At 50.1% G+C, this 24,946-nt stretch overlaps 2 protein-coding genes across 3 annotated transcripts; one reads left to right on the forward strand and one right to left on the reverse strand.

The window, feature by feature from the left end:
- The first annotated feature begins 220 nt into the window (after positions 1-220).
- On the forward strand, positions 221-15,002 carry LOC144729678 (uncharacterized). Of its 2 annotated transcripts, none has more exons than XM_078610106.1 (11): positions 221-378; positions 3,562-3,707; positions 4,616-4,667; positions 5,182-6,424; positions 6,877-8,766; positions 9,315-9,392; positions 9,705-9,814; positions 10,268-10,338; positions 11,147-11,316; positions 12,294-12,446; positions 13,011-15,002. In XM_078610106.1, exons 4-11 carry the CDS (start codon positions 6,010-6,012, stop codon positions 13,463-13,465), a joined length of 3,342 nt encoding a protein of 1,113 aa, XP_078466232.1. In that variant the 5' UTR covers positions 221-378; positions 3,562-3,707; positions 4,616-4,667; positions 5,182-6,009; the 3' UTR covers positions 13,466-15,002. The 2 variants fall into 2 exon arrangements, with proteins under 2 accessions (XP_078466232.1, XP_078466233.1); XM_078610107.1 differs by having other exon boundaries at positions 222-378; positions 3,567-3,707.
- A 3,915-nt stretch (positions 15,003-18,917) lies between these two features.
- LOC144729679 (cystatin-like) lies at positions 18,918-24,315 on the reverse strand. Its single transcript, XM_078610108.1, has 3 exons — positions 23,948-24,315; positions 21,247-21,360; positions 18,918-20,583 (listed from the first exon to the last, which is right to left on the reverse strand). Exons 1-3 carry the CDS (start codon positions 24,173-24,175, stop codon positions 20,467-20,469), a joined length of 459 nt encoding a protein of 152 aa, XP_078466234.1. The 5' UTR covers positions 24,176-24,315; the 3' UTR covers positions 18,918-20,466.
- Between the last annotated feature and the right edge of the window lie 631 nt (positions 24,316-24,946).

The raw sequence follows: 24,946 nt of genomic DNA on the forward strand, positions 1-24,946 counted from the left end.
ATAAGGTAGAGCACTGATAAGTGGTTGACAGGTATGGACTCGGACCCACCTGTTCCCAAATAGGTAATCAGAGAAGAGCGTGTTTTGAATCGCTCACCTGTAGATCATTAGGCCAGGTGCAACTGATAAGCTCGTGTTAAAAATAATTATCCATATTTAATTGCATTAACTTAATTGCGTCCGAAGCCGCGGGAACCGCCCGCATCTATTTAAGAAAAACGCCTTCTCGTTTTTGCAAAGTGGCAGGGTCGCTCCCACGTGTCCTGCTTGTGCACAAAGTGCTGAGCCGCGCGGAGAAGATAAGTTTGCCCGTCTTGTCTGTCTGGCTGTGTGTGGTCGGTGCGTTTACACCACAAGCAGAGACACGGCCGCCGAAAGGTAATAACACAGCCACGCGAATGATGCCAGAATCAAGAAGTTGAATCGTAAAAATAATCTACCTTTTTCTGGCACGAATACGGGAGATGTTAAGATGGTTAAACGCCACATTACGGCATCGAGGAGGGCGAGTATATTGTCAAATCTTATTTGTTTGCATTTATTACCGCCAGTTTGTGGTTAATGCAGACTTGATGCATTGTTAATATGTGTCTATTTGGTGTTTGAACATTTCAACACCTCCGTGTTTTTTATTTATGCCGTTCAATGAGGCGTTTATTCAAAGTTCAAGCTCGCTTAATGGTAACCGTGTGTGTGTTGTCGTATTCTCCGGACTGTAAGACGCACTTCTGTATTCTCATGTATGTGCTATGAAGAAGGATCGGTTGCCGAAACGTCGCAGATTGATATATGTTTTTAAGTCCAACTGCTATTGACGTGGTTATTGTTGTTCACCGTCCTTGCGTACACGCATCGTCAGATTTGTCTCATTTTAAAATCCGTCTGTGCCTCTTGCAATCCGGGATGTGCGAGGCAGAGTTGTTGTGCTGGCCACCTACCACAACCCTCTCGTGTGCCACCCTTCGTAGGTTGCTACTCGCTAACGGCAGCACTTTATCCTTATGGCGGCACCCCGGGGTACCAAATAATACAATTAAATACTTTATTTCTGGGACACATGTTTTTGTCCGTGACTGCATCGCGGACATTGTGCGAGAGCCGAGGTGCGATGGTTCTCCGGGGTGCCGCCATCCGGTTCACTTGCCCCAACAGTCTCTGCAGGTTATAGGGGGCGGGAGGGGATCTTTGTCCTTGTGACTTTACATCGGCCACAATTTAGGGGTTTGTTCTTTACCCCCCCCCCCCCAAGCATCTCCTTGTAATCGTTAGAATACGGTGAAGCAGTAGCCGGTGCAACGTTAAGGGTATTTGAGCTCCGCCAATACTAAGTTTACTCTTTTAAAAAGCACCCTTTAAACAATTGTTATCGGGGCGCTATACATGACAAGGCGTAAATAATTAATATTCAAGGAAAGAAGTGGGAAAGACGTTTTGAAATTTTTAACTGAAGGGAGCCATTTTTAAACGGACACGTTTTTCGTTGAGAGGTGAAGATTTGTCATTGTCCTCGTGTCGCAAGTGCTGACCTCGAAGAGGCAAGGAATTCCAGAGATTCGTGAGCGATGCGCAATCTGAGAGGACCTTGATGATCTTGGTGGACTCGACTGTGTGGCTGACGGGGAGGTGTGGTGACTCTCTCGGGAGGAGCACGTCCATTTGAAGGCCTTGAATATCGGCAAGAAAATTATGTTTTGAATTAATTGTGGTACCGACAGGGAGCCGGTGAAGGGACGGCAGCAACACGGTTGTGTGGTGCGATCCTTGAACTGTTAATAATGTAGGTTTTTGGGTCGGATCGCGTTATTTATAAATGTCGTAACCCTCCACCACCCAACACGGCCAAACAGTAAAAAAAAAAATGTCACGTTTTTTAAAAAATGCTTTTAAAATGCTGTTGATTTTCTCTCTCCAACACACCGGTGGTCTAAAGAAGTGAATTATTTTGTCCTTTGAAAAACGTGACACCATTTTTACTGTTTGGCCGTGTCGGGTGGTGGAGGGTTACGACACATTTATAAATAACGCTTCCAACATGTATTTATTAATGCTTTAATAGAAATAGAACATTTCGATTAAAAGCTTTCGTGACTGCAGGGATTCATCTTCTTGGTTCTTTCGGTAAAGTCACGTAGAAGGGAAGTAATAAAATAATAAAAATAAAACATAATAAAATAATTCTCACGACGTTTCGGCCACAACGCAAGCAGCGTCCTCAGGTGAAGACCAGGTCTGTCCCCCCTTCCAACCCAGCATAAATATACGCTCCAAGCGTGGTGGTGTTTCATTCAGACGCTGTCTCCCCGACAGACCTGGTCTTCACCTGAGGACGGCTGCTTGCGTTGTGGCCGAAACGTCGTGAGAATTATTTTATTATGTTTTATTTTTATTATTTCCCTTCTACGTGACTTTACCGAAAGAACCAAGAAGATGAAATAGAACAATCAAACGTAGAACAATTAAGTTAAATAAAGTTATACTAATAAATACAACAATTCCAATAAGAAAGTAATATGACTTTTCAAATCTCAAAAAATCGCAGCCTAGTCGTTCAGCCCTAGTGTGGAGTACCGTACATGGCGCCATACCTACCCCTGCAGCCATTGGAGGCGCTACAACTCCACACGACTATTGAACCCGCGACCCCCTCCACACACACAATTGGTGACCCCATTAATCGATTCGCGAGGGGTGGTAATAAAAATTAATTAATAAATACAAACTTGATTTGAAAAATAAATATAAGCTCGTTCGTCGCGATGTTGGGTGCTACCCATGCTCATTTAAACCAACGGTTCTCAAACCCGTCCTCCAGGCTGTGGCATGGATACCGTGCAGGAACTAATTCTAAAAGTGCGTGAGGTGGTGTGGGTGAAACGCGCGTGTCGCGGCTACAAAACACCAACTCTGGCTATCGCCTGATGATGCTGCTTGTAATTACTGGCGGCGAAACGTCCGTACTCAAATTGTAAATGTTGTGGGTTTACGGCTTTACGCTCCAACACACCGGTGTTGCTAAACTAACTACAGTAGTAACAAATTGGCACGTTTTTATTTCCGTGACAAACCTGACTCATTGGCTGTGTCGGGTGGTGGTGGGTTAGCAACACATTTTTACGCACTAACCCAAAAACCTCTGGAAAACACTGAAACACACACAACATGCACCATGCCTTGCAAAAATACCGCGTTGACCTAGAGTTGTGAACATCTGTGAAAGAGCTTTTATAGCTCCTCGGATTCCTCCAGTATAAATACATTTTCTGATGTGCCCGCCTCTGTATTGTGACCTTGGTAACTTTGTATAGTCTGGGGGTATAAGCAAAGAGGTATTTCTTGACGGTGGGGTCGTCGTACCAATCGCTGGTATGAACGCGGGTGTGGACCAATCAACTTCAAGGACAGTGCATATTATTATCATTATCAGAGTTGCTTCTTTTTGTTTGCTTTTTTGACTACTTGTGTTGTGGCTATTGCAAACATGATGCCTTGAATAAAGGTGTCAGTTTTTGTACCAGTTGTTTAAAAGGGTAAAAACCTACTATGTGGTGTGGTTTTTTTAAGCACAGGGTGCCATTGCTCTTTGAGGGGTCATGGAACGACCGGCATGGGTCTGGAGCCTGGGTCTGGTTCTGCTCCTCCTGACGCAGAGCTCGGCCCAGGAGTGCGGAGTGGATGTCAGAGCGTTGGGTGCAGAGCTGCCGAGCCGGGTGAGTTCGGGGTGTGTCCAGGTAGAAACTCATTAAACTCAGCTTTTTTTTTACTTTACCCAGGAAAGGTTCACTGATCTTATGTGGCCGTTTTCAGAAGCGACTTGGTCACATGATGGCTCAACGAAGTGGCTTATCGCGTGGAAATTTGTAGCGGCCAAAAACGTGAAACGCACGTCGATTCTAAAATGTTGGGGGGGGGGGGGGGTAAACCGGAGGACCAGGAGAGAAATCCACGCGACCACGGGGAAAGAACTCCAAATATACAGCAGGTGCCAAGGTTTTCATCGAACCCACGACCTTGTATACCAGGAGAGGTGGTTAACATCTCACCACCGTGGTGCCCTGGTAAAATTGGACTGCAAAGTGAAAAAAAACTCAAACTGTTCCCGTCGCCAATAATGTTGGGAAGGGGGAGGGGGGGGTGAGAATTGCAAAGGAGATGATGCAAGCTTTTTTGACCGTTTTGGGCAATGTGACAGATTCGGAAGCGTAACTAGCGTGGGGGCAGGGGGTGCCTTGCCCCCCCCCTCCCCGGTGGCCAAAGCTACGAGTTGGGGGGGGGGGGGGTCCTTGACAAGCACCATGATGTTTTCGACAACGGTGTAAAACGCGGTTTAAATTTTTTTTTATTGAGCTGATTCAATTTACGTTCCACGTATTTTCCTTTATTCCAAAAAATATTGGGGCCCTATCTGACCAATTGCCGCGCTCCCCGAGTTTGTTAGGACCCCACTGGACAAATGTGACGGTTTCCACACTTTAACGAAGTGGGGAGGGCTCCTCTTTGTCGCTAGCCCCTGAGACGGTGGTGGAAATTCCACATTCCTATGGCAGATCCCTCCATGTGCTCTTTGTGTGTGTTTGTGTAATTGCGACCAATTAAAACCAAGCTTATGTCTATGCAGGTGGAATTGTCTATGGCTCAAGCTGGACTCAATCTTCTCTATATGAATTCAGGTGGGTGCGACCGTGATGAGGGAATGGAGGACTGAACAGCTGTTTGAGCCAGGGGTTGGGGGAACCTCTTACAGCTCATGGGCCAGATGCAGCCCACGACTTGATTTAATGACACCTCGCCGGTCACACCTTAAAGCAGTGGCATATTCAATGGTGGGGGGGGGTGCAATCGCCCCCATTGAAACCCTGAAAATTGGTGTTTTATTGATTATTTTTTTCTATAAATTTTATATTGATATTAATATCCGAGGTTATTTAATCGAGAGGCCTTATTTAAAGAGCTTGATATTTCAGTACCCCCCCCCCCCCACCACTTGCAAAGAAATACAGAATTATTATGGATCCGGAATGCCTTATGCTGATAGTCCCTTACTCAAAGCCAAACTTTTGATTCTGGAAAATTTCAGGTGAATTTTAAATGCTGGTTTCTAACCATTTTTCTACCAACCTCTGGAATCTCTCCATGTGCCACCCGGCCCACGCCCTGTGTTTTGTTCATCTTTGACGATCCCAGGCTTCAGTCCGCGGGCGCCACCACAAGCCGCTTGTCAGCGATCGGCTCTGGGCTGCGCAGGATGGCTGGACCCACGCTGCGCCATCGCACCGTCCGCGTCTGCCGCCACTACTAGTCCTGGCGACGTCGGCCCGACCGTCGCCGCCGCCACCATCTGGTCCAATTGGACGCTCCGCTCCCCAGACGTGCGCTCGTGCCTGCTCGTGCAGGCCTGCCCGACGGCCTGCCCTCGCTCCACCCGCTGCGAGCGAGTCTTCGTGTCGGTGTTGCCTGCCGAGAAACTTCCACCGGGGTCGTCCTCGTCCGCGGCCACCCCTCCTCCACCTCCCCAGGTGGTGTCGGTGGGACCTTGCATCCTCCGCTGCGCTCCGAGTCGCGTGCTGCTCGTCCCCTGGAGCGGAGCGCATATCACGGTGGTGCCGCAGTCTCTGGGGCACGGAGGGGGGGGCGGGCAGTGGTGAGCAGCGAATCCCCGTGCGGCTGCGCTACATCGCGTTTGGAAGGCGCCGCTCGTCGTCTTTCGGCGCCGCCTCTGCCAGCGACGAGGTGGGAGCGCGTGGACGCCCGAATGCTGACGACGATGACAGGTCGAGGACGTTGCGGCAACTCCGAGATTGGATCAGGGCTGGGTGCTCCGAATATGGCGTTCTTCAAGATGGTGACAATTTTGATTGTCTGAGTGAAGGTGTCAAGAGCGGGGCTGCTACTGATGGTCGTGCAGCTGGGTCTGCTCTTGGTGCTGCAAGTGGTGGTGGTGGTGCCGCTGCTCTCACCTCTCCGTTGACCAACTCCAAAACCAGCCCTGTCGATTCCGACCCCAACGGGGCCATGCCACAGTCCCCCCCGCCGCTCGGCCGTGCCACCATGGCGTCCGACGTCGCCGACGTGCAAATCCCATGGCCTCCATTGTCGCGGCCGTCCTCGCTCCTTCCACCGTTCCGTGAGCGCGTGCTGGACCTGGGCAGTGGCTACCCACGTCTCCATCTGCTGCTGCCCGCGGGCCAGGACGGGGAGGCAGAGAGCCGGTTCGTGGCCGCCCTGCGGGACTTGAGCCGTCAGGCCTGGGTGCAGGCCCCCCTCAAGGGCCCCGCCATGAGGTCCCTGCGCATCCGCGTGGACCGACCCTTGCACTCGGACGATGCGAGCGGCCCTTTGGACCCGGCTGGGCCTTTCAGCCAGAACCTCCTCACGTTTGAGAGACGTGGCAGCAGCCAAGAGGTCGCGGCCGATGGCCACAAGTGCGGTCAGTGGGCGGTCACGTGAGGGTAGTTCACTGGAGGGGTGGGGGGGTGTCGGTGTGTCTTGGGTGCGGGAGTGCAGTGGTTTCCGTGCTGCGTCTGTTGGGAGCGGGAGTGTAATGGTTAGTGCGCTGCACTACTAACCCAGCAACCCAAGTTGGATACCTGCTCTCGGCCAATCAACACTAGTGACGATTATCCAAATCAATTCTGGGTCCTTCCCTAGGTCGACTCGATCTTAAATTATTACTTTTTGTGGAGTGGTTAAATATCTACACTGGGGAGACCAAAAGTGGCCAAGCATGGTGCTGGCTACACAGCCCCGCCGCCCCCCCCCCAACCCCCCTCGTGTTGATCTTGACGGGTGTTCGCCGGCAGCAATCGCCCACAACCAGTTGTGTGTTTTATACTGGCAACCCCCCTCACCTCATTTTTGTCTGTTTCCCCCCCGCCACAGAGTCGCGTCCGTCCACTGCCCAGGAGCCGGTTCCGCTGCCCGAGTGCCACATGGAACTGCGTGGCCGCTCGGGCTCGTTCTCGTCCCCCGGCTTCCCGCGCTCCTACCCGGCGGGCGCTGTTTGCCGCTGGACGGTGCGAGCGGCGCGGCCGGGCCAGGCCGTGCTGGTGCGCGTGTGCGGGTTTGCGGGACGGCGCGGCGAGTGCTGCCTCTCGAGCGATAAGCTCGTGCTGGAGGAGGTGCCCCGCCGCTCTGCGAGCGCTATGGTGCTGGCGTGCTGGGGCCACGGCGCCTTCCTCTACAGCCCCCGCGGCGATGGCGTGAGCGTCGTGCTCATGGCCGGCCAGCGGGAAGACGAGGAGAGTGGTGGTGGCGGCGCTGCCGCCGCACCACCGCGTCGTTTTAGGGGCCGCTACTTCATCCTGGACAAAGATGACGACGTGGTGAACCTCTCGGAGCTGAGCTGCGATGATGACAGTGATCTTGATGATGGTGGCAACACAGGTCGTGATGGCAGAAGGAACGAAGATGCTTTGACTTTTGGGGACTATGAGGAGGCTCCAGTGGTGATGAATGAGGCAGCGGTGGAAGCTACGGCAATGGCGGAGGCGACGCCGGAGGGAGACTCTGCTGTTGAAGGTCGATGGGACCGCTTGTGGCGTTGGATGTTACTTCCAGTGAAGGGCGTGCAGGAGGATTTGACAGTGTTGGAGTCGACCATGGTGACCGTTTTGTCATCCGCTAAATCCACGGAGGTGGAAGAGGAGCTAGGAGGGCAACGCCGGGCAGTTACACCGTTGACACCGGCGTCCGTTGGCAAGATTGTGAAAGCCACCCTGGGCCGCTCGAGAGGGACGACCACAGAAACGACGCGGTCCATGCGGCTGAAAGAGATTCACACCGCTGTCTCCACGCTCTCTACGGTTTCTACGCACAGCCCGGTGGCGCAAGGCGTGGATGGCGGCGGTGAACATCCCAGCGGAACCAGCACGCAGTCCCCTGGTGTGACGGAAGTCACGACGCGCGATTGGAGCGAACGGCCAGAAGGCTCGGCCATGGTGGCAGAGTCGCCGAGACGCCCGCCGACCTTCACGGACGTGCAGAGGTCGGACACCAAGAGCGATGTTCTCGCGACGTTGTCATCCGCACCCTCGTCCATGTCACCTGTCCCTCTACATCTCCCCTTGACTCATAGGCCGGCCCTACCGCAGGGGAACATGTGGCTCTTGGCAGTGGCCAAACACCTCGAGAGCCAGGCAGCGGCCGAGGAGGAAACTCTTCTTCTCGAAAAGTCATCAACGGAGCACGGCCCCGAGCGCCGTGCTGCCATCGGCCGACCGTCTCCGCTGCCACTGGACACTGTTGCAGAAGATCCCAGCAGTGGGGCGGAGAGTTTTGCCTCCACTCTGTGGACCTTCGGCGAGGACAATGGTACAGATGCCGTGCCGGTGACCGTTGTTGCTGATGAATACCATTCTCACCGCCCCACTGAGGAGGCCCAGGAAGAGGAAGAAGAAGAGGAGGAGCAGCTGGAACCTCGGCTGGAACCTCTGCTGGAGAATGGACCCGAGCGTCACGCTGTGCCCACTCCACCGGGGCCAAGTTTGGAGAAGTTCTACTTGGGCACCACGAGTGACTCCGAGCTAGAAACCCAGCCGCCTATCCAGAATTGGTCTTCGTCACAAACCGACAAGGGAATAAATTTGGCAGTTGATCCAACTGGGACACCCCAGGAGGATGGAGATGAGCCCTTTAGAGCTGCGACGAGTTCCCTTCCATCAGAGCCGGTGGACAAAGAGGTGTCCATCTTGTTCTCTCCTCCGGGATGGGGCCCGCTTGACCACATCATCGAGAGGATGAGAACCCCTGCAGAGGAGGCCACACCGCAAGGTGAGCAACGCTCGCCATGGAACAGCCGGGATTTCCACCGGCTGCGAGGTGCAGCATGTGGAGGTGGCTCCGTGCAGACTGGACACTGTGGTGCAATGTGGCCATGCGTGTGCTTGGCCAGTGTCGCCCATAAAGGTGTTGCATATTCCCCATTTAAAAAAAATATTTACTCGCACAAACCCTTGCGGATTCTCGTTTTCAGGAGATTGCTGCTACAATTGAAATGTTTGGTTTATTCCATTTGAAATGTGTTTTTGGTTTTTAATACGGGAGGAAATCCTGAACTCCCCACGCATAACTGCGAGGGGGGGTGACACTCTGCACTGCAAGCTCCTGGCCACAGCTTGTAACCCCAACATTTGCAAACACCCAGCAAGCCTTGTGGTGTTACCCTTCCAACCGCTAACCCAACCGTGCTTGGTTTTGAGATCTGACTGTTGGTGAATTTCGTGATTGGGGCGACACTTTGCAGCTTGCCGTCTCCTTGGCCTTGCCCCTGTCACTGGCCATGTTTGCTGTGACGTGTGTCCCCTATGACCGTAACGCAGACGCCCAGAACAACCAGCAGCCCGGAGGAGTCAAGGGACCGTCCTACCGCACACATTCGGGGCCATTTAAACCCAAAGGTAGCCCTGAAAAAAACAAGTCTGATTTATCTTTGCATTGTGCTTGGTGAGTGTGGGGAGGGGGCTCTTTATACAGAACTGGATGGAGGCGCACGTTGTTTATCACGTTATTTTGTAATGCTCAGATGTACGTGTATGTATGTTGAACTTTTCACACTGGTGTAATGTGACTGGTTACCTACCAAAGAGAGATGTGAAAGTCCTGTTCAGCTCCTCAAAAGGGAATCCTTCCTCCTGCTATATGGGGGGGGGGGGGGGTGTGGGATGGGTGTCTCCCCGTTTGTGCGTGCAATGTGTCGCCCCCCCCCCCAGAGTACACGTGGTTTGAGGTGACGGTGCACTCGGCCCTGCGGAGTCGCAACAACACGAAGGTGGAGGTTGAGGAGCTGGTGCAGCTCCTGAAGTCTCACCTGGAGCACCTGGTAAGGGGCGTGCCGAGAGAGGGAGAGCGCTTCCCAGACTTCACGCCTTGTTCGGACATTCTTTGTTTACTTTGTAAAACGATGTAAAATTAGTGGTCGTAGTCGTAAACGATCAGAGATCCAACATCCTTGAATCCCAACATCTGTAACATAATCCGAAGCGTGTAATTCAAGTCGTGTGCATGCGTGTTTGTCGCCACACGCGTTTTGCTTCTGTGTGTTGGTTATATGCTCCAGTGCATACAGCGTAGCGAGCGAGTTTCCTGCCTGGCGACTACCGCTGGTGCAGCAATCTGTTCAGTCGTACGCGCCCGCTACACTGGTCCGCGCGACTCGGTCTATGCTGGTGCGTGGCACGATATCTAGCAATACACAAAGGCGACAATGGCGACGATGTTCTTGATTTGTGTGGTGCTCCAATGTGTGCTACCACGTTCCCCGCTTTCATTGCAGATCCACAAGTCTGAGCTGGAAAGCGTCAATAAGGACACGTTCCTCGGAGTGGTGCCCAGGCATTCCAACTGGTGCGTAGTCTTTGCATTGTTATTATCATCTGATCACCCGGTTTTGTGAGATCTTGGAAGCCAAGCAGGTTTGACCCTGCCTAGTACCGTAGTCAGATGGGTGCCCACCAAGCACACAATAGGTTGTGTCCATAGCTCTCCAGGGCAAAGTGGTGGGCAGCAAAGGAGAGTCCAGCGACATCGATTGTTGTACAGTACTTCTAAGCTTCCACATTCACCAACCCGCACTGACCAGCATGAAGTTCGGTAAAATAACCCTCAAGAACCGCACGGCTTGTGGAGGCCCTCATCCAGCTATAGACTTACAAAGGGGCGCATCAAGGCTTCGCCCAGTTGGGACGCGTTGCCAGCTAGGGGGCCATCGCCGGTCGGTAAGATTGTGACCACAGGATTAGTAGCCCAAGGAAAGAACGTGTACCCAGAGTTCCACTGCGGAGATGGAACTCTTTTAACGCTGCTTGTGTGCCAGGTGTTGGGTTGATGGTTGTTGCATTGCGTAACCATGAATGACTGCGGCTTTATTGGGACTGCCTTCAATCCTGTACGGTGTTCTTCACTCATATTCAGAGGTGGGGGGGGGGCTGTTTTGGAACTTGGTTTGACAGCATTAAGGGGGTTTTTCACATTTTGTGTAATTGTCAGGGGCCGCATTAAAGGCCGCCAGTGGCCCGTAGGCCTTGCAACGAAGAACACTGATCCCAGCAGTGACTGATAAGAATGTATTAACCGATTTAAGCCACACGCGTTGATTTTTACTCTATGCATAATTTTGTGACATCCGTCCCCCACCCACTCACCCCACCACCAGGATGATCAGCAAATCGGAGTTCCTCACCAAGTTTGGGCTCTTCCTGCGCCCGCACACGCACGCGGGGGCCCGCTCGGAGCTGCAGGCCTTCCTGGGCCACGGCCACCACCACTTCCTAAGCAGCCGCGACAACGGCACGAGTCTGGAGCTACTGGCCGTGCATGTTAAGGGTATGATGTGGTGATGGAGTTACGGGGGGTGGGGCACCAGTGAGGCCAGGAGAGAACCCCCCCCCCCCCCCCCCCCCCCCCCCCCCATGGTTGGATTTGGCAGGTAGACGCAGGAGATGTCTAGTAGTCTGTGCGCCCAGAGAAGTTTTCGCCTGGCGGTACGACCTGCAGTGGCGTAACAACTTTCTGGGTTCTATTTGTGGGCTATCGAGCAATTTACTCTTGGTTGGCCATCCTAAATAAATGGTTGACGCTTAGACCTTGTGTATTAACTCCTAGGTGGCACCAATTTGTGCTCTGGCCCATGGGACTAGAGGTCCCACAACTTCAGAAGAATCCACACCTTTTCTTGTAAAGACTAGCACGGCTCGTGCATTCCCTGGCCAGGGTGGAGGTTGGGGTGGGTGGGCATGACGTCGGTACGCTCGAACCCGGCTCACCTCTGGGATGTGGGTGACGTCATTTGCCCGCTTGTGGACCAACCAGCACATGTTTTTTTCTTATAGCAGGAAACGTAGGACTCTATTCATATGCAGTAATATAAATGATGCTACATATTTATTGGTGTTTTCAGTAGGATTCTTTTTCATCCTCGGATTTTCACCATGTAACATTTTAATGCCCTCTTTGTTGCATTCATGTGTTCTGAGGCAAGCGTTGGGCATTTTTGTGTGTGTATACAGGGGGAGTGCTATTGTAGTGGTTAGGGCGGCACTGCATTAAGAACCCGGCAACTAGAAATTATAAGGTCCCGCTCACGCCAAACCATTGGTGATGATGAATACCTCAACTGGGTACAAGGGTGCGTGAGGGATAGCACCTTGCCATGGGCACCCAAAATGTTTAGCTGTGGGTTTTGGCAGACAACAGTCTCAGAGTCTATTCAAGTATCATTTCATTTATTTTTCTGAATGCGACCATGGGGGGAGGGCGTGTGGTGGGGGCATGCGTGGCTGAGTGGCTCTGTCTGTGTGCAGACGTGGACGAGTGCGTGGCAGAGCAGCACCTGTGTGACACCAACGCCGCGTGCCGCAACACGCAGGGCTCCTACACCTGCAGCTGCCACGACGGCTTTCTTGACGTGGACCCGGCGTGGCAGGGCGTGCGCTGCACGACCGTGCAGCTTGAAGGTGCCATGCTCGAGCTAAACCAGCCACGTGCGTGCGATAGTGGGGGGAGCGGTAGTGTAGCGGTTGGCGCGTTGCGCTAAGAACCCTGCGACCCGTGTTCAATTCCCGCTCCTGGCCAACATTGCCGACGATTCTGAACTGGTTCTGGGCCTTCCCTACATCAGCTTGGCCTCATGAGTACCTGGTGCAGTGTGTAAAGTAAAAAAAAAATCACTGCTGGGGAGGCAAAGGTGGCCGGGCATGGTGCTGGCCACCCACCACCCCCTGCATACCGTGCTGGCTTTCCTAGGTACTCGCTAACAGCCCCAAAAGTCTCAGGCTGTACGGGGCAGGGTTTTTTTGTGCGTGAGAGGTAGCAGCGGTGGAGGCTTCTGGGTCAAAGTTTTGCTGAAGGCTGCGACAGCCATGGTGGTTGGTGGGCGTTGTCCCTATACAATTGGCCTTGAAACGGCGACTTGTTATTGGCCAGGGGCAGGCACTGTTTTATTTTTGGATGGGGGTAATGCTGCATGGGGAATGATTTGAATCTGCCAGGTAAGATATCGAAATGTACATTTCGTGCAGAGGTGCAGGAGAGCAGCATGTCCGCCGCCGTGCTCGCGGTAGTGCTGGGCGCCGTCGCATGCGGCCTCTTCCTGCTCGTCATGATGGCGCTGCTGCTCGCCACGCTCGTGCAGAAGCGGCGCGCGAAACGGTGTCGGCAAGACTGCGACGAGAGCTCCGCCGCCGTCGCGGGCTCCCCGCCGCGCCCTGGCGACACCTACACCGCGCGCTCGTACGGCGAGCGAGCCGCCGTCCCGCAGCCTCTGGCGAGCGGCATGAGCGGCCGGTACCAGCAGCGGGGCCGCCACAACGGGCAGTACCGGCGTCGGGGCGACCTGCAGGTGTCCACCGTGGACGAAGAGCTCGTGGCGGAAGGATCGGAGCAGCAGGCGTGCGCCGCCGGGATGGCGAACCCGCCTCCGCCGCCACCACCACTGCTGCCGCCCCCATCTCCTCCTCTTACCGCCGAGATGTGAAGAGTTGGTTGAAGATGGGGCCCACAAAACGAATGGATTGTCATCTCTAGAAGTCACAATTCGATCCACTGGTGTAATAATAATCAACCTTGAATAGCATGGGAAAATCTTGCCCAATTCCCATGGGAATTCCCATGGGAATTGGGCACGATTTATCGTCGTGTATGTAATTTGTATACTCGTCATACGAGCGTATTGTCGCATAGATTAATGCGTACAAATGTTATGCTGCATTGGTGTCGTGGTTGGCAAGCTGGATTTATGTGCAATCTATAGATTGCCAGTTTGATTCAATCTCCCGGCGTGGAACTTGAAACAAAAACCAAGTCATTAAATCACCCCCCCCCCCGCACCTCTGTCCACCCAGCCTTATAAATGATCACAACGACGGTTGATCAGCAGATTGTGTGGTGGGGCGAAGTGTGGGTACACCCACCTCTTTCAAGACTTCCTAGCCAGTGTAGAGGAGTAGGCCGAATGCCATCGAGCCCTGCTGCGAGTGAAGTTTCTCCCCGCCCCACCCCCCCGTGCAAGCAGTAGCGTGAGCAAGGCATTTCAGGGCTGCACCTTTTGACCTTGATATGCAAATCACGCGGTGCCATTAAATTCGGCGCAATTGTGGACAAGGTTGTATTTAAAAAATCCGAAAAGAACCGAATAGAAACAAGTTGGTAAAAACGCGACGCGCGTAGCAGGTTGTTGTGAATTGCTGGCTCCGGGGTGTGGAGATGTGAACCGCGACGTGCCCTGCTAGGCGTGTTCTAAGGCCCGGGTCCCACGAATTTGGATGATGGGGGGGGGGTGTAAGACTTGAAATTGACTTTCAGGTGCGCGTCCTGTAGTCTGGTGATGTCACTGCGGTGTTGTGACGCGGTACTTTTTATTACGCCACATCATTGACGTGTACCAAGACGTTGCTCGGTTGTGCCCTTAAAATGTGTACCGTCTCCACTGCTCGTTAGCCTGCGATGCTTCCATGCCATCTACCCAGCCTGTGCTTCCACAAGAACTACGATTGTTGGTTTATTTTTCTTGATAAAAGCCCCATGTTGGTCGACAACTCGTCTTTCACGCAGCCATTTTTCGCTTTTGATTTCTGACTTTGGAGTAGGAGCTTATCCGGGGTGTAAGGCATTAAACCACTAGAGGTACGAGTTGGGTCTATCCGGAAATGTTTGTGTTTTTGGTGCCCTAATATGCCTTTAATCCCATGAACATGTTTGACTCGACGTTGGTGCAGTGCCGAATGATGACAAATCAAAGTGCGAAAAATAATTGTCGGAACCACGTTCTGGGCTGTGACGGCTGAAGTTGAGCGCAGTTATTCATTCTTGATGCAACGAAAACTATTTCATATTTTCTGCATTTGTCTACCCACTTCTGTGTATAGCATCCATACAGTATGTAAATAAGCATCATATGCAATATAATGGAAAGAAACTATTCCGTCGGTTTTGGTAAACCGGGATGAGGCTGTTGTGATTGGGGGCCCTGCAGCTTGGCATAATATTTATAAAGTCTGCCTATGACAAACAAACGTGTGTGTAATGTGGTCTTCCATCGTGTTTCTGGTGGAGGAAAACAATGAGCTTTTGCAGACAAAAGCTGGACGTTTGGACTACCAACATCGCTGGCATGGCACCGTGTGCCTCTAACGAGCATTACACGCGCTAAGGCCATTGTCACCACCATTCCGGCTTGCGTGTGTGCGATGTGTATACATTGCTAACGGGGAACTTTTTTGTTGCAAGTTCTAACCAAAGCCCATCTGAAACTTCTTTTAATGCGCTCTGTAGTTTGCGCAGTACAAGCCAAAATGTAATCTTAGAGCTACGCGGCACAATCGCGAAACCCTCCCAGTGGTAAGTATTGAAGAAATGTCCCAGCCTATGCATTTCACGAACAAACAGGGCCTTTGTCCTGGCAACGTTTTTCCCCTTGTATGGCACGATGCATTGAGTCACTGTGGCAGCGACGTCCCCGCCCCCACCGCTCACCCCCACTGCATGTATCTGCATTGACCCCCCCCCAACTTCCATTCATCCCTGACAGCACAGGGACCTGCTTTGTGTGGCGACCAAGGGCTGCGTTTGTGTGACTGAGCGGACATGGGAGAGAAATATATTTAAATAGCGGCGGCGACTTAATTATAGACTCACTGCTTTAAATCGGAGACTGGGTCTTTATGGGTGTGTGTGTATAGGCCGAGTCGCGCACATCGGTGTCCCTTCGCTCTATCGGATTGGCTGTAACAATTGCAGCCAGCGGAGTCGCGTAAATTTAGTTTGGTTCTTGAAAGCGAATTGAAAGGAGCCGTGGTTTTTAATTGTTTTCTTTCGTAAATAATTCATTGCTGGAGATCCGTGAAAAAAGAGCTTCATAACGCTAGATATTTCCAGGAAAATCAAAGATTCTGTGTTTTAGGGGTATATGGACGATTCCCAAGACTTGCTTTTGGCTTTAGGGCAGCTTTGTTTTAATTGGCAAGGCGGGTAGACCCAGGGGTCGTGCAGGGCTGTGTAGAGGGCGCTGGTTATTTTATTCTTTATGGGAAATTGACAGGGAACGCAAAGGGGGGTGAACTTTTAAAGAGGCCCTCTTGTGGTGCGTGGCTTCTTTTGTGTGGCTGATGTCGATGCAGAGCAACTACAGTTTCGCATTCAGGTGGTCGAGTCGGACAACCTCGTCAAGAACAGCGGCAAAATACTCGCACTTCGCCCGGGCAAGAGTCCCTCATTGTTCGGTTGGAGGATCTTCGTCTAAGGAGCCATGTGGCGCGTCGTTTGGCCCTCGAATACGGCCATTGGCGTGGTGTTTGTTGTCGCTCTGGAGACCCCGGGGGGTCGATGTTCGGTCGCCGCGTTGATGGCATCCGTCGTGATGTCTCACTTGGCAGAGATGGGGCCGCGTGAAGGCCGCCGTCCTCCGCTCCCGTGTGACGTGGCCATGCGAGTGGTGGTGGTGAGTGGCAGCTGCAACGCCATGGCGTTGCAGCAAAAGAGCCGACGGTGCGGTCAGGGCAAGGGGGAAAGAAGTGGTGCATTCACCAGCCCCGTGAAACAATGACCCCCATTCAAGGGTCTGGGAGGGAGGTGGGCTGGGGGGAGTCCAAATATAGCACGACGAAATGTATTGGAATATTTATACTGGAGGAATCTGAGCAAATAAAGTTCTGTTCACAGATGTCCAGTAGGGGCAGGTCTGTTTACATTTTAAACACATTCCTACGGAGGGAGCTGGTAGGAACGTTGGGTTGCTCTGTCAATGGCCAGGGTCAACGGCGGCGTGGTGTATTCCGCAAATATGGCCGACTGAGGGTGGGTACAAGCCGGCGTGAGTAGGTTAAACGTTGAGTTTTATAAGGGCACCACGGGGTGACCAGCCCCACCCAGCCCCACCCCACCCTCCCCTCCCCACCCAGCCCCTCCCTGCACGACGGACACAATCCCCTGTGGACTGGTGTAACCTGGCAGTTCCTACCAGTACAAGGGATTATAAAACCACCACTCAATACCCCCATACCTACACAGAGGCCAGAGAGATCGTGGACAATACGAGCTGGAGACTGCACTTGTTCATACCATGGGACCTGATGACAGTCGCCTTTCGACGAATCTCTCCACGATTTCGGGAAACTGTTGCGTACCATGGCCGAGATACGCGTGTCAAAAGAGAATATCAGAACGAGATTTGGCAACTGGAACTCGGTCACTTGAACGGCCAAGCTAACGTGGAAATATCCAGGGATTTCTGTAAAGCAACATGTAGTGCAGTGGTCATCGTTATGGGTTGTCCAGTCATGGATGCGACTCCAGCCAAGTTGGTACAGAAAGTTTATGCAGTCACAAACACACCACTGTTTAGAAATTGCAAGCGAGGTTTTGGGCAATATTTGTGTTCGTGCAACTGCTCTACTAATTGCTGCATTGCCACTGTTCTAATGATGAAATAACGCTAATATCTAAATCAAGTGACGTGTGGCCACCCCCACTTAATTCCTCCCTTCTCCCCACTCCCTGTGAAAACAGACGCTGCTCCGTGCCATTAACGTGTTTGCTCTCCTGCCATTCTTCCCTCTCCTCTCCATCATCATCACAACTCTCACAATCCCCGACATCCTGACCCAGCCATTCCTTCTCCCTCCTCACTTTCCTGCTGCTCACCTTGAGCCGTGTCCACCTCTCTGTCTCGGGAACTTCCTTGTCTCTACCCCTCTTCCCGTGGTGTGAAGGAAACAAACGTTTTTATCACGGATAAATGAACAATTTAATGCGTGTTATACATTCAAACAAATAAGCAGTTCAAAGTCGGGAAAACAAATGTTTTTTGTCTCCTAGTTGAAGAGGAAAACCCCACCGAAAACAAATGAAGACAAACTATTTGGACGCATCGCTTCGTACAGAATCATCTAGGCTGTGGGTGTGACTGGTTCTCAACCCTGTAGAATATAAATACACATACCAGGGGCAGTGGCACCATGTCCTTACTGAGGGCCGAATAGGCCTTTCAAATAACTTTGGACCACACATTAGCACACAACTAGTAGCGGTATATGTTTATTCGCTGACATACGTGTACGGTATATGGTGTCAAGAAGGGGAAGAAGACGGCCAAGGCAGTGCGCATGACTGTCACAGCTTTAAGTGGCTGATCCATTTTCACAAACTTGCCCATCTGTGTGCGTTCGTCATGTGCGTTTCACCATTTCACAAACACCACGTTGCAACGTTGCTTACACGTGCGGGAAGTGGTGAATAGCGGGCTAGTTGGCACATCGCTTTAGAATTCGTGTGACCTGGGTGAAGTTCCTGCACGATTTGAGGAAAACAAAGCCCAAAGAACGATTGCTGCATGAACCTGGCCTGTGCCAACCAAAATATCTAATGAGCCTTTGGTATGGTCTGGGCAACATTATTACTGGGGGGGGGGGCGGGGGGAGACACAAACGTGGCCAGGTGCTCGCAGCACTAGCCCCGCCGCATGATAGTGACACCGTAGGGTTATAGGTGCTCGCAAACAGAAACTTCCTAAAAGGGGTGGACAATCGATTTTCGAGCTCACAATACACGTGTTGAATTGTGTGTAAACATCATGTCCTTTGTAGCCACTAGAGGCACTACTATTCACAATGGAAAAAATCTATAAGGGGAATCGATCCATTATTTGAATCAAGGCCCTGAATGGAGCTATTTCATAAAATCACCGACGGTAAAGAAGAATACAGATTCATCGTAAAGCATGTATTTATTTTCTTCGATCACATGGTCACGTTTGCATTTGGGTGGCTTTTATTAAAAAAATAGTTTTGCAATCTTTTGTGAGTGGTGGCCCGATTTTCTGGACTGCAATTGAAGTAACATGTGTTGTGCAAAGGAAACACATTTCTCACACGTCATACAAAAACCGCAACCACATTCACTGTAAACAAAAGTGTACCCACACGCAAGCCTGGTGAGATAAACTTGATTTTATTTCCAACTAAATGTTAATATGCAAAATACGATTATATTTGATTATTTCTTGCGATTAATACTGCTAATACTATTGTTTTAGAGAGAGAATCAATTGTGGAGCACACATTGAGATTATGCGGCTTCTAATTCGCAACAAAAAAGGTGAGCGACAGTACATAACATGCAAACATTCTAATCGTAAACTATGTGTAAAAACCCCACGTTAAATATCGTCTATGTCAAATGCGTCAGTCGCACTGAAATTCAAACGTATGCCCCATCGTGATCGCCTGTCCGGTGTAACTCCCAACGTATTCACGTTCCCTCTGCTCCAGTCTGTCAACATTTGCGCAGTGGGAGGTCACACCTTCTTTGCTACTTCAACCATCGGTTATCTCTTACTCTGGCCATCCTCACTGCTTGAGACATCCTGTTCAGACCCAGGCTCAAGACAGTCTGCCTCTCCGAATGAAGTGTTTGCATCTGTACTTCCAACACTAAAGTTGTATACATTTTGCCCTTGGGCCCCTAGCAGTCTATGCCACCATTCCTCACTCAAGCTAAAACTCCCCAAACTCCCTCTCTCACCTCTTTTTCAATTACTCCACATGGACGTTTGAATTCCTTTGCCACAACTTACAAACGGTCTTGATATGAAAGTTGCATTTAGTACAATTTGCGTCTGTATTTCTTTTTTCCATTCCAGGTTGTGTAAAGAGTAGCATAGCTCACCGGTGTGTGTGTGTTTTGGGTTGTACCACATGCTGTTCGGTAGGATGTACCGACGTTTTCCGCTCGGCAGTGGAGCGGAACGCGAGGCATCATGCCGATGTGCTCGTGAGTACGACCGCAGACAACAACGGCGAGTTGTGCAACGCAACCGCGAAAAACCGACGCAATTCGTTGACGTTTTTAATAATTGTGCAAGAGATGTGAAAATACAGGGTTCTCGTTAATAACAGTGGCTACACTATCAAATAACTGTGATGAAGAGATAATATTAATGTAAGCAATGAAAAAAACAACAGTATACATGCTAAATTAAAGTAAGTGTTAAAAATCTATTTTTTTATATGTTCTGAAATAGAGTAACACTTTATGTCATGTGTGTATTGGTCATATTTTAAAAGCAAATGTTTGTAAATTAATCTTCAACTCCTTGTCGCACCTCAATACCAAACACAGTCTTACAGAGTCGCTAATTTGTCTTCTCACGGTGTAATGTATTCCTAATTGTCCAGCTGCGTAGATGTGCAAATGAATCATTATCCAGTGGACTTAGGTGTCTACTAATTTTATGAATGTCGAGTGGAAGTGTGCTCATCAAAGCCATCAAGTAGACTGGCTGCGTGCTTGAAAAGCTAACTGTGCGTCTGACTCATCCAAATGACTCGATGTATGTGTGTCTGGCTAATTATAAAGGTGTCTCGCTGTGTGCCTGAATAACTAGCTGAACATGTCTGGTTTTTGTACGTGTGCCCAAATAATTGGCTGGCGGGCCAAATGCATGTTTATATTTGCCTAGCCAGCTGGATGATGTGTTCCTAATTAGGCGTTTGGCATGGTAGAAGGTTTGATTGGGTTGTTTTGCTCGCAGCTTTGACTGAGCACCTTGGTCTGCTTGCGCCAGGGGATTGTCCACACCTCAAAGCGGCACTTGAAAACCTGGCAAAGGATGGCCACGTACAGCAAGACTCTTACACTGAACAGCAATAACAACAGAAACAACAACTGAATTCATATCCTTATGTGACTGTATGGTTGACCCTTATAGCTTCATGTACATTAATTTATACATTTTCAAATGTACAACAAAAAACTAATTTGATGTATATTTTTAATGATATTATTTATAACTTCACATCTTATTGCTCATAGTAGTGTGGAGCAGCATTCACCTCCTACACGTGGCTCTTAACTGGTGGTGAAACTTTCACATTCCCATGACACGAGCCGGTCTGACCATATTATAACCACTGGTGATTTCTCATAAAGGAGCAGTCATTGCAATGAGAAATAGTAATGATGGGCCAAAACGTCGTCAATTTTTATATATATATATAATTCTTATGCTCGAGAGTTGATCAGCAATGTTTATATTGTCATTTCAAGACTGGCGAGTAGCCTGCCTTCAGGAGCTTCCTCTCAACTTTGTAGTCCAGAGGTCATTTGGAGGGTAGCTCTGCGATCTACGCTTCTGCGGACCATTCTCAAACACGAAGGGTCGTCACAGCTCTGCAAGAGATACAAATGGATACTTCGACTCATTACGTGATGCCGATTGCACAATGAGGGGATTTTTTTTTTCCAAGCATTGGCTGTACTCACAGTGGCTACGCCATCGTCGTGAAAGTTGCAATCCTCAGCCACTCGTTCCTCCATTTTCAAGCATTCCGTGCTCTTCAGGTCTGCCTCAAAGATGTACTTGAGACCGCTCACAATCTGCACCATCAAGCGATAAAGTGAACATCAGTTCGTAGCAATAATAATAATAGGAGCTTCATCTGCCACTGAATAATTTCTGGGTGGCTGGTGAACTGGAGCAGGCACATGACCAGTAGTCACATCGATAGTGAGAGGTAAGACTGGATATGGTGTGCCAGGTACACGTCGCAATGCACGAGGATCCTGCATTTTGACGTTTGACTAAATCCGTGAACTTTGGTTCGTGTTGGAGGAAATCACAATACAAATCACAATACATGATTGACAAACGTTCGGTTCACAACATTTTGCATTAACCCAAATGACAAATGAACTTTTCGAAATTGTATTTCCACGTCATGAAATTTCACACAGCACGTGCCATGAGATCAAAAAAGAACCACCGCCCAGGAGGCTGTCATTCTTCCACGACAGTGTCACGGTATCCCTAAAGTGCAACAGTCAGGTTTCCACATCACCTTTGCAGTCAAACCAACATGCAGATATTTTGGGGAGTTCCCTGAAAAGGTTAATTATTTTAGTTTTAAATTACTTATTATTGAATAGTTTCAATATTTATGTTCTTATTATTTTTGTATCGTTAAAAGTGATATAGGTATATATTTTTAGGTTAGGAGTACAGTTGGAATGACTGTCCGAAACACATCCCTAAGTTTTACTATTAAATTAATGGTAAAAGCCATTTCGATGAACAACATTTTGACGAAATCATTTTGGATTATTTGGTCATAGACGGCTATAAGCAGGGTGTGGAAATAGTCGGGGGCCTGTGTTTTGCATGAGGTCCAGTCTAAAAGGTCAACATTTACGACCCTAACAGCAGTCACGAGCAAATGACACTTCATATGTGGGGTTTTGTTAAATATTATTTGTAGCTGTGTGGTATATAGCATTACTGCTCATCAACAATCAGCTTAAGTTTAAGCCGCACAAGTTTGAATTTAACCTAAAATTTCGAACGTTAGATACATCAGGGTAAACGTACTGTTTCTATACAAAAGCATCCTTCTAAGAAGGGGTGGGGGGGATCTACTGATCTGCGGGCCAAATACAGCCCACGACTTCATTTCATAGGACCCCACACCATGTCAAAACAGCCCACAACAATATGTATCCGCCACTCATATCATCTTAGCCGTACGAATTGGGTACCCATCAGGGAATGTTCAACCTAGCATTTTAAGTAAAATATTGTGCTGTATGTCAAATACGCCAACGTTGGCATGTGGTTGGAACCGTTGGACCGACGTTGGCCCAACGTTCAATGTTTATGTTGTGAGTTAAATTGAGGCCCACCAAAGATGCCGCCTGAAAGTTCTATTCAGTCCGCACTAAGGCAATGGTTCCCCACACCCCTTCGAAGGTGTGATGTACACCACTGAAACAGCGCCAATGTTAGTGTAAACACATCCAAAAACACACACAAAATCCCTCCGTGCACATATATAGTATACCCAGTGAATATTGAACGTTGAACCCACGGTTCCAACCACATGCCAACAACGTTGGCATGATTACTGAGTAAGGCCCTCTGTGTATACATGACTGTCTGTGTGTGTAAAAGTTGACTGCGTGACATTTTGTGTGTTTGGCGTGGGGACTAAACTTTATGGACAATAGCCGATGATGACATTGTTCTGTTCTCGTAGTTGCTGAGCACAGGCCATAATCGTTTGGCGGCCAGCAGCAAACGGCACTATCGAAGTTGCAATACAGTCTGTATATACGAGTTAACACGTTTTTTGAGTACGACGTTTCGCTGGTAATTGCATCCAGCATCATCGGGCAATTCACGCTTCAACACACCGGTGGGCTAAAGTAGTGAAACTATTTGTCTTTTTGTCAACGTGACACTTTTTTGCCGATTGGCCGTGTCGGGTGGTGGAGGGTTACGACACATTTATTAATAACGAGATCTAACCCAAAAACGTTGATTATGAATAATATTGGTCGCGAAAGCCTACGAGTTAACACGTTTCTTTAAGGTTGAGCAAGCTTATTCTGGAAGACCTTTGGGTATGAACCCGGCGACCCGAGTTCGATTCTGGCTCACGGCCAACACACCAGTGATCGATTAATCTCAACCGGTTATGGGCCTCCCCTAGGTCGTCTCAGCCTCAAATCAGTAGCACCTGGTGCGGTGTGTAAACATGGGCAATGGGGAGACAAAGGCGGCCGGGCGTGGTGTTGGCCACCCCACCCCCTCGCTAACAGCACTTGCCCCACCCCAATCAGCTATGCAAGACGACAATGACATCTTTGTTTTGTATAGACCCGGAGTCGGCAGCCAAAAATAACAAGATATTTTTTTTATTCTGTAAAAAAAACTATATATTTTAAGAGACGGTCCTTAATAGAATAAAACAAAAATATCGTCACGAACATACTGACACAGCCGGGAGGGGAGGGGGGGTCGATCCCGTGATAACAACAACAACAAAAGAGTATCATAGCTCATCGGATTCCTCCAAAACAAAAACAAATTCTGACAAAGCCGACCCTGGCATTTCCACGCGGCGTCGACGTGCACCTAGCCTGGCACCGGCGGTCTGCTGCTGCGTGTCCACCCGTCAACGTCTCTGACCTGGCGTGTGGCCTTCGTCACCCTGTCGAGTCTGTAGACCGTGCGGCTGTTGAGGCCCGAGTTGAACAGGCGAGTGGCCGCCGCGGCCGCCGTGTGGAGGCCCGGGTCCGTGGTCTGGATAGCGGTCGGTGCACCCAGCATGGGCCTCCAGCGAGTCTCTGGCAGCGTCTCGCAGCAGCAGTAGAGGCCACACAGCAGTAGGGACAACGATGCCACACGGGACATCATCTTGATGGTGGTGTGTGGTGGTGTGTGGCCTCGCGATGTGTGATGCAGGAGGGAGGCGGGTGGTGGTGGAGCAGGGATGGAGGAGGTCACCCACGACAACAACAGCGGCAGCTGTTGGGGGGTGGAGTTTCAACAATAAAGGGGCGGTCCGTAAATGACGTCACGAGATTTTTTTTGACCCCTCCCCCCTCTCTCGTCACGCGGCTTCACAAAGTCAGACCCCCCCCCTTCAAAAATGACGTCACAAAGCTCTGCCTGCCCCCCCCCAAAATAAAACATGCTTTAAACTTTTGATTTAAAGCTTTCGTGACTGCAGGGATTCATATTCTTGGTTCTTTCGGTAAAGTCACGTAGAAGGGAAATAATAAAATAATACAAATATAAAACAATACAAATTCTCACATTATTATTTTATTTCCCTTCTACGTGACTTTACCGAAAGAACCAAAAATATGCTTCAAACTATTGTCATTGTAGTGCGTATTTAATGTGGCGCTGCACTCTGATGTTGGTTCTTTCAGTACGTCTTCTTAGGTTTTTTCGGTAAAGTCACGTAGAAAGTAAAATAAAATAAAAACAAAAATCACGACGTTTCGGAGGCAACACAAGTCTCCGTCATCAGGTGGGACCGTCACAGCCAGATTAGCTGTATCAAGTGAGGCAATGATTCAAGATGTAATCCCTTAAAAGCGAGTTGAGGGGGGAGGGAGAGAGAGGGGGGGAGCTCATCAGACTATGGTAGCCAATGAAAGGAACGTATCGGGAGGGAGG

Source organism: Lampetra planeri, chromosome 33 (genome assembly GCF_965212315.1).
Source record: "Lampetra planeri chromosome 33, kcLamPlan1.2.h2, whole genome shotgun sequence".
Lineage (NCBI taxonomy): Eukaryota > Metazoa > Chordata > Hyperoartia > Petromyzontiformes > Petromyzontidae > Lampetra > Lampetra planeri.

Bases quoted from the DNA above. Each gene is read 5' to 3' on its own strand.
- LOC144729678 (XM_078610106.1), top strand. From the start codon at position 6,010: ATGCCACAGTCCCCCCCGCCGCTCGGCCGTGCCACCATGGCGTCCGAC. The intron at 6,425-6,876 runs GTCAGTGGGCGG...CCCCCGCCACAG, and splicing joins GGCCGATGGCCACAAGTGCG to AGTCGCGTCCGTCCACTGCC. The intron at 12,447-13,010 runs GTGCCATGCTCG...CATTTCGTGCAG, and splicing joins CACGACCGTGCAGCTTGAAG to AGGTGCAGGAGAGCAGCATG.
- LOC144729679 (XM_078610108.1), bottom strand. From the start codon at position 24,175: ATGATGTCCCGTGTGGCATCGTTGTCCCTACTGCTGTGTGGCCTCTAC. The intron at 21,361-23,947 runs GTCAGAGACGTT...TTGATGGTGCAG, and splicing joins TGACGAAGGCCACACGCCAG to ATTGTGAGCGGTCTCAAGTA. The intron at 20,584-21,246 runs GTGAGTACAGCC...ATCCTTTGCCAG, and splicing joins ACGACGATGGCGTAGCCACT to GTTTTCAAGTGCCGCTTTGA.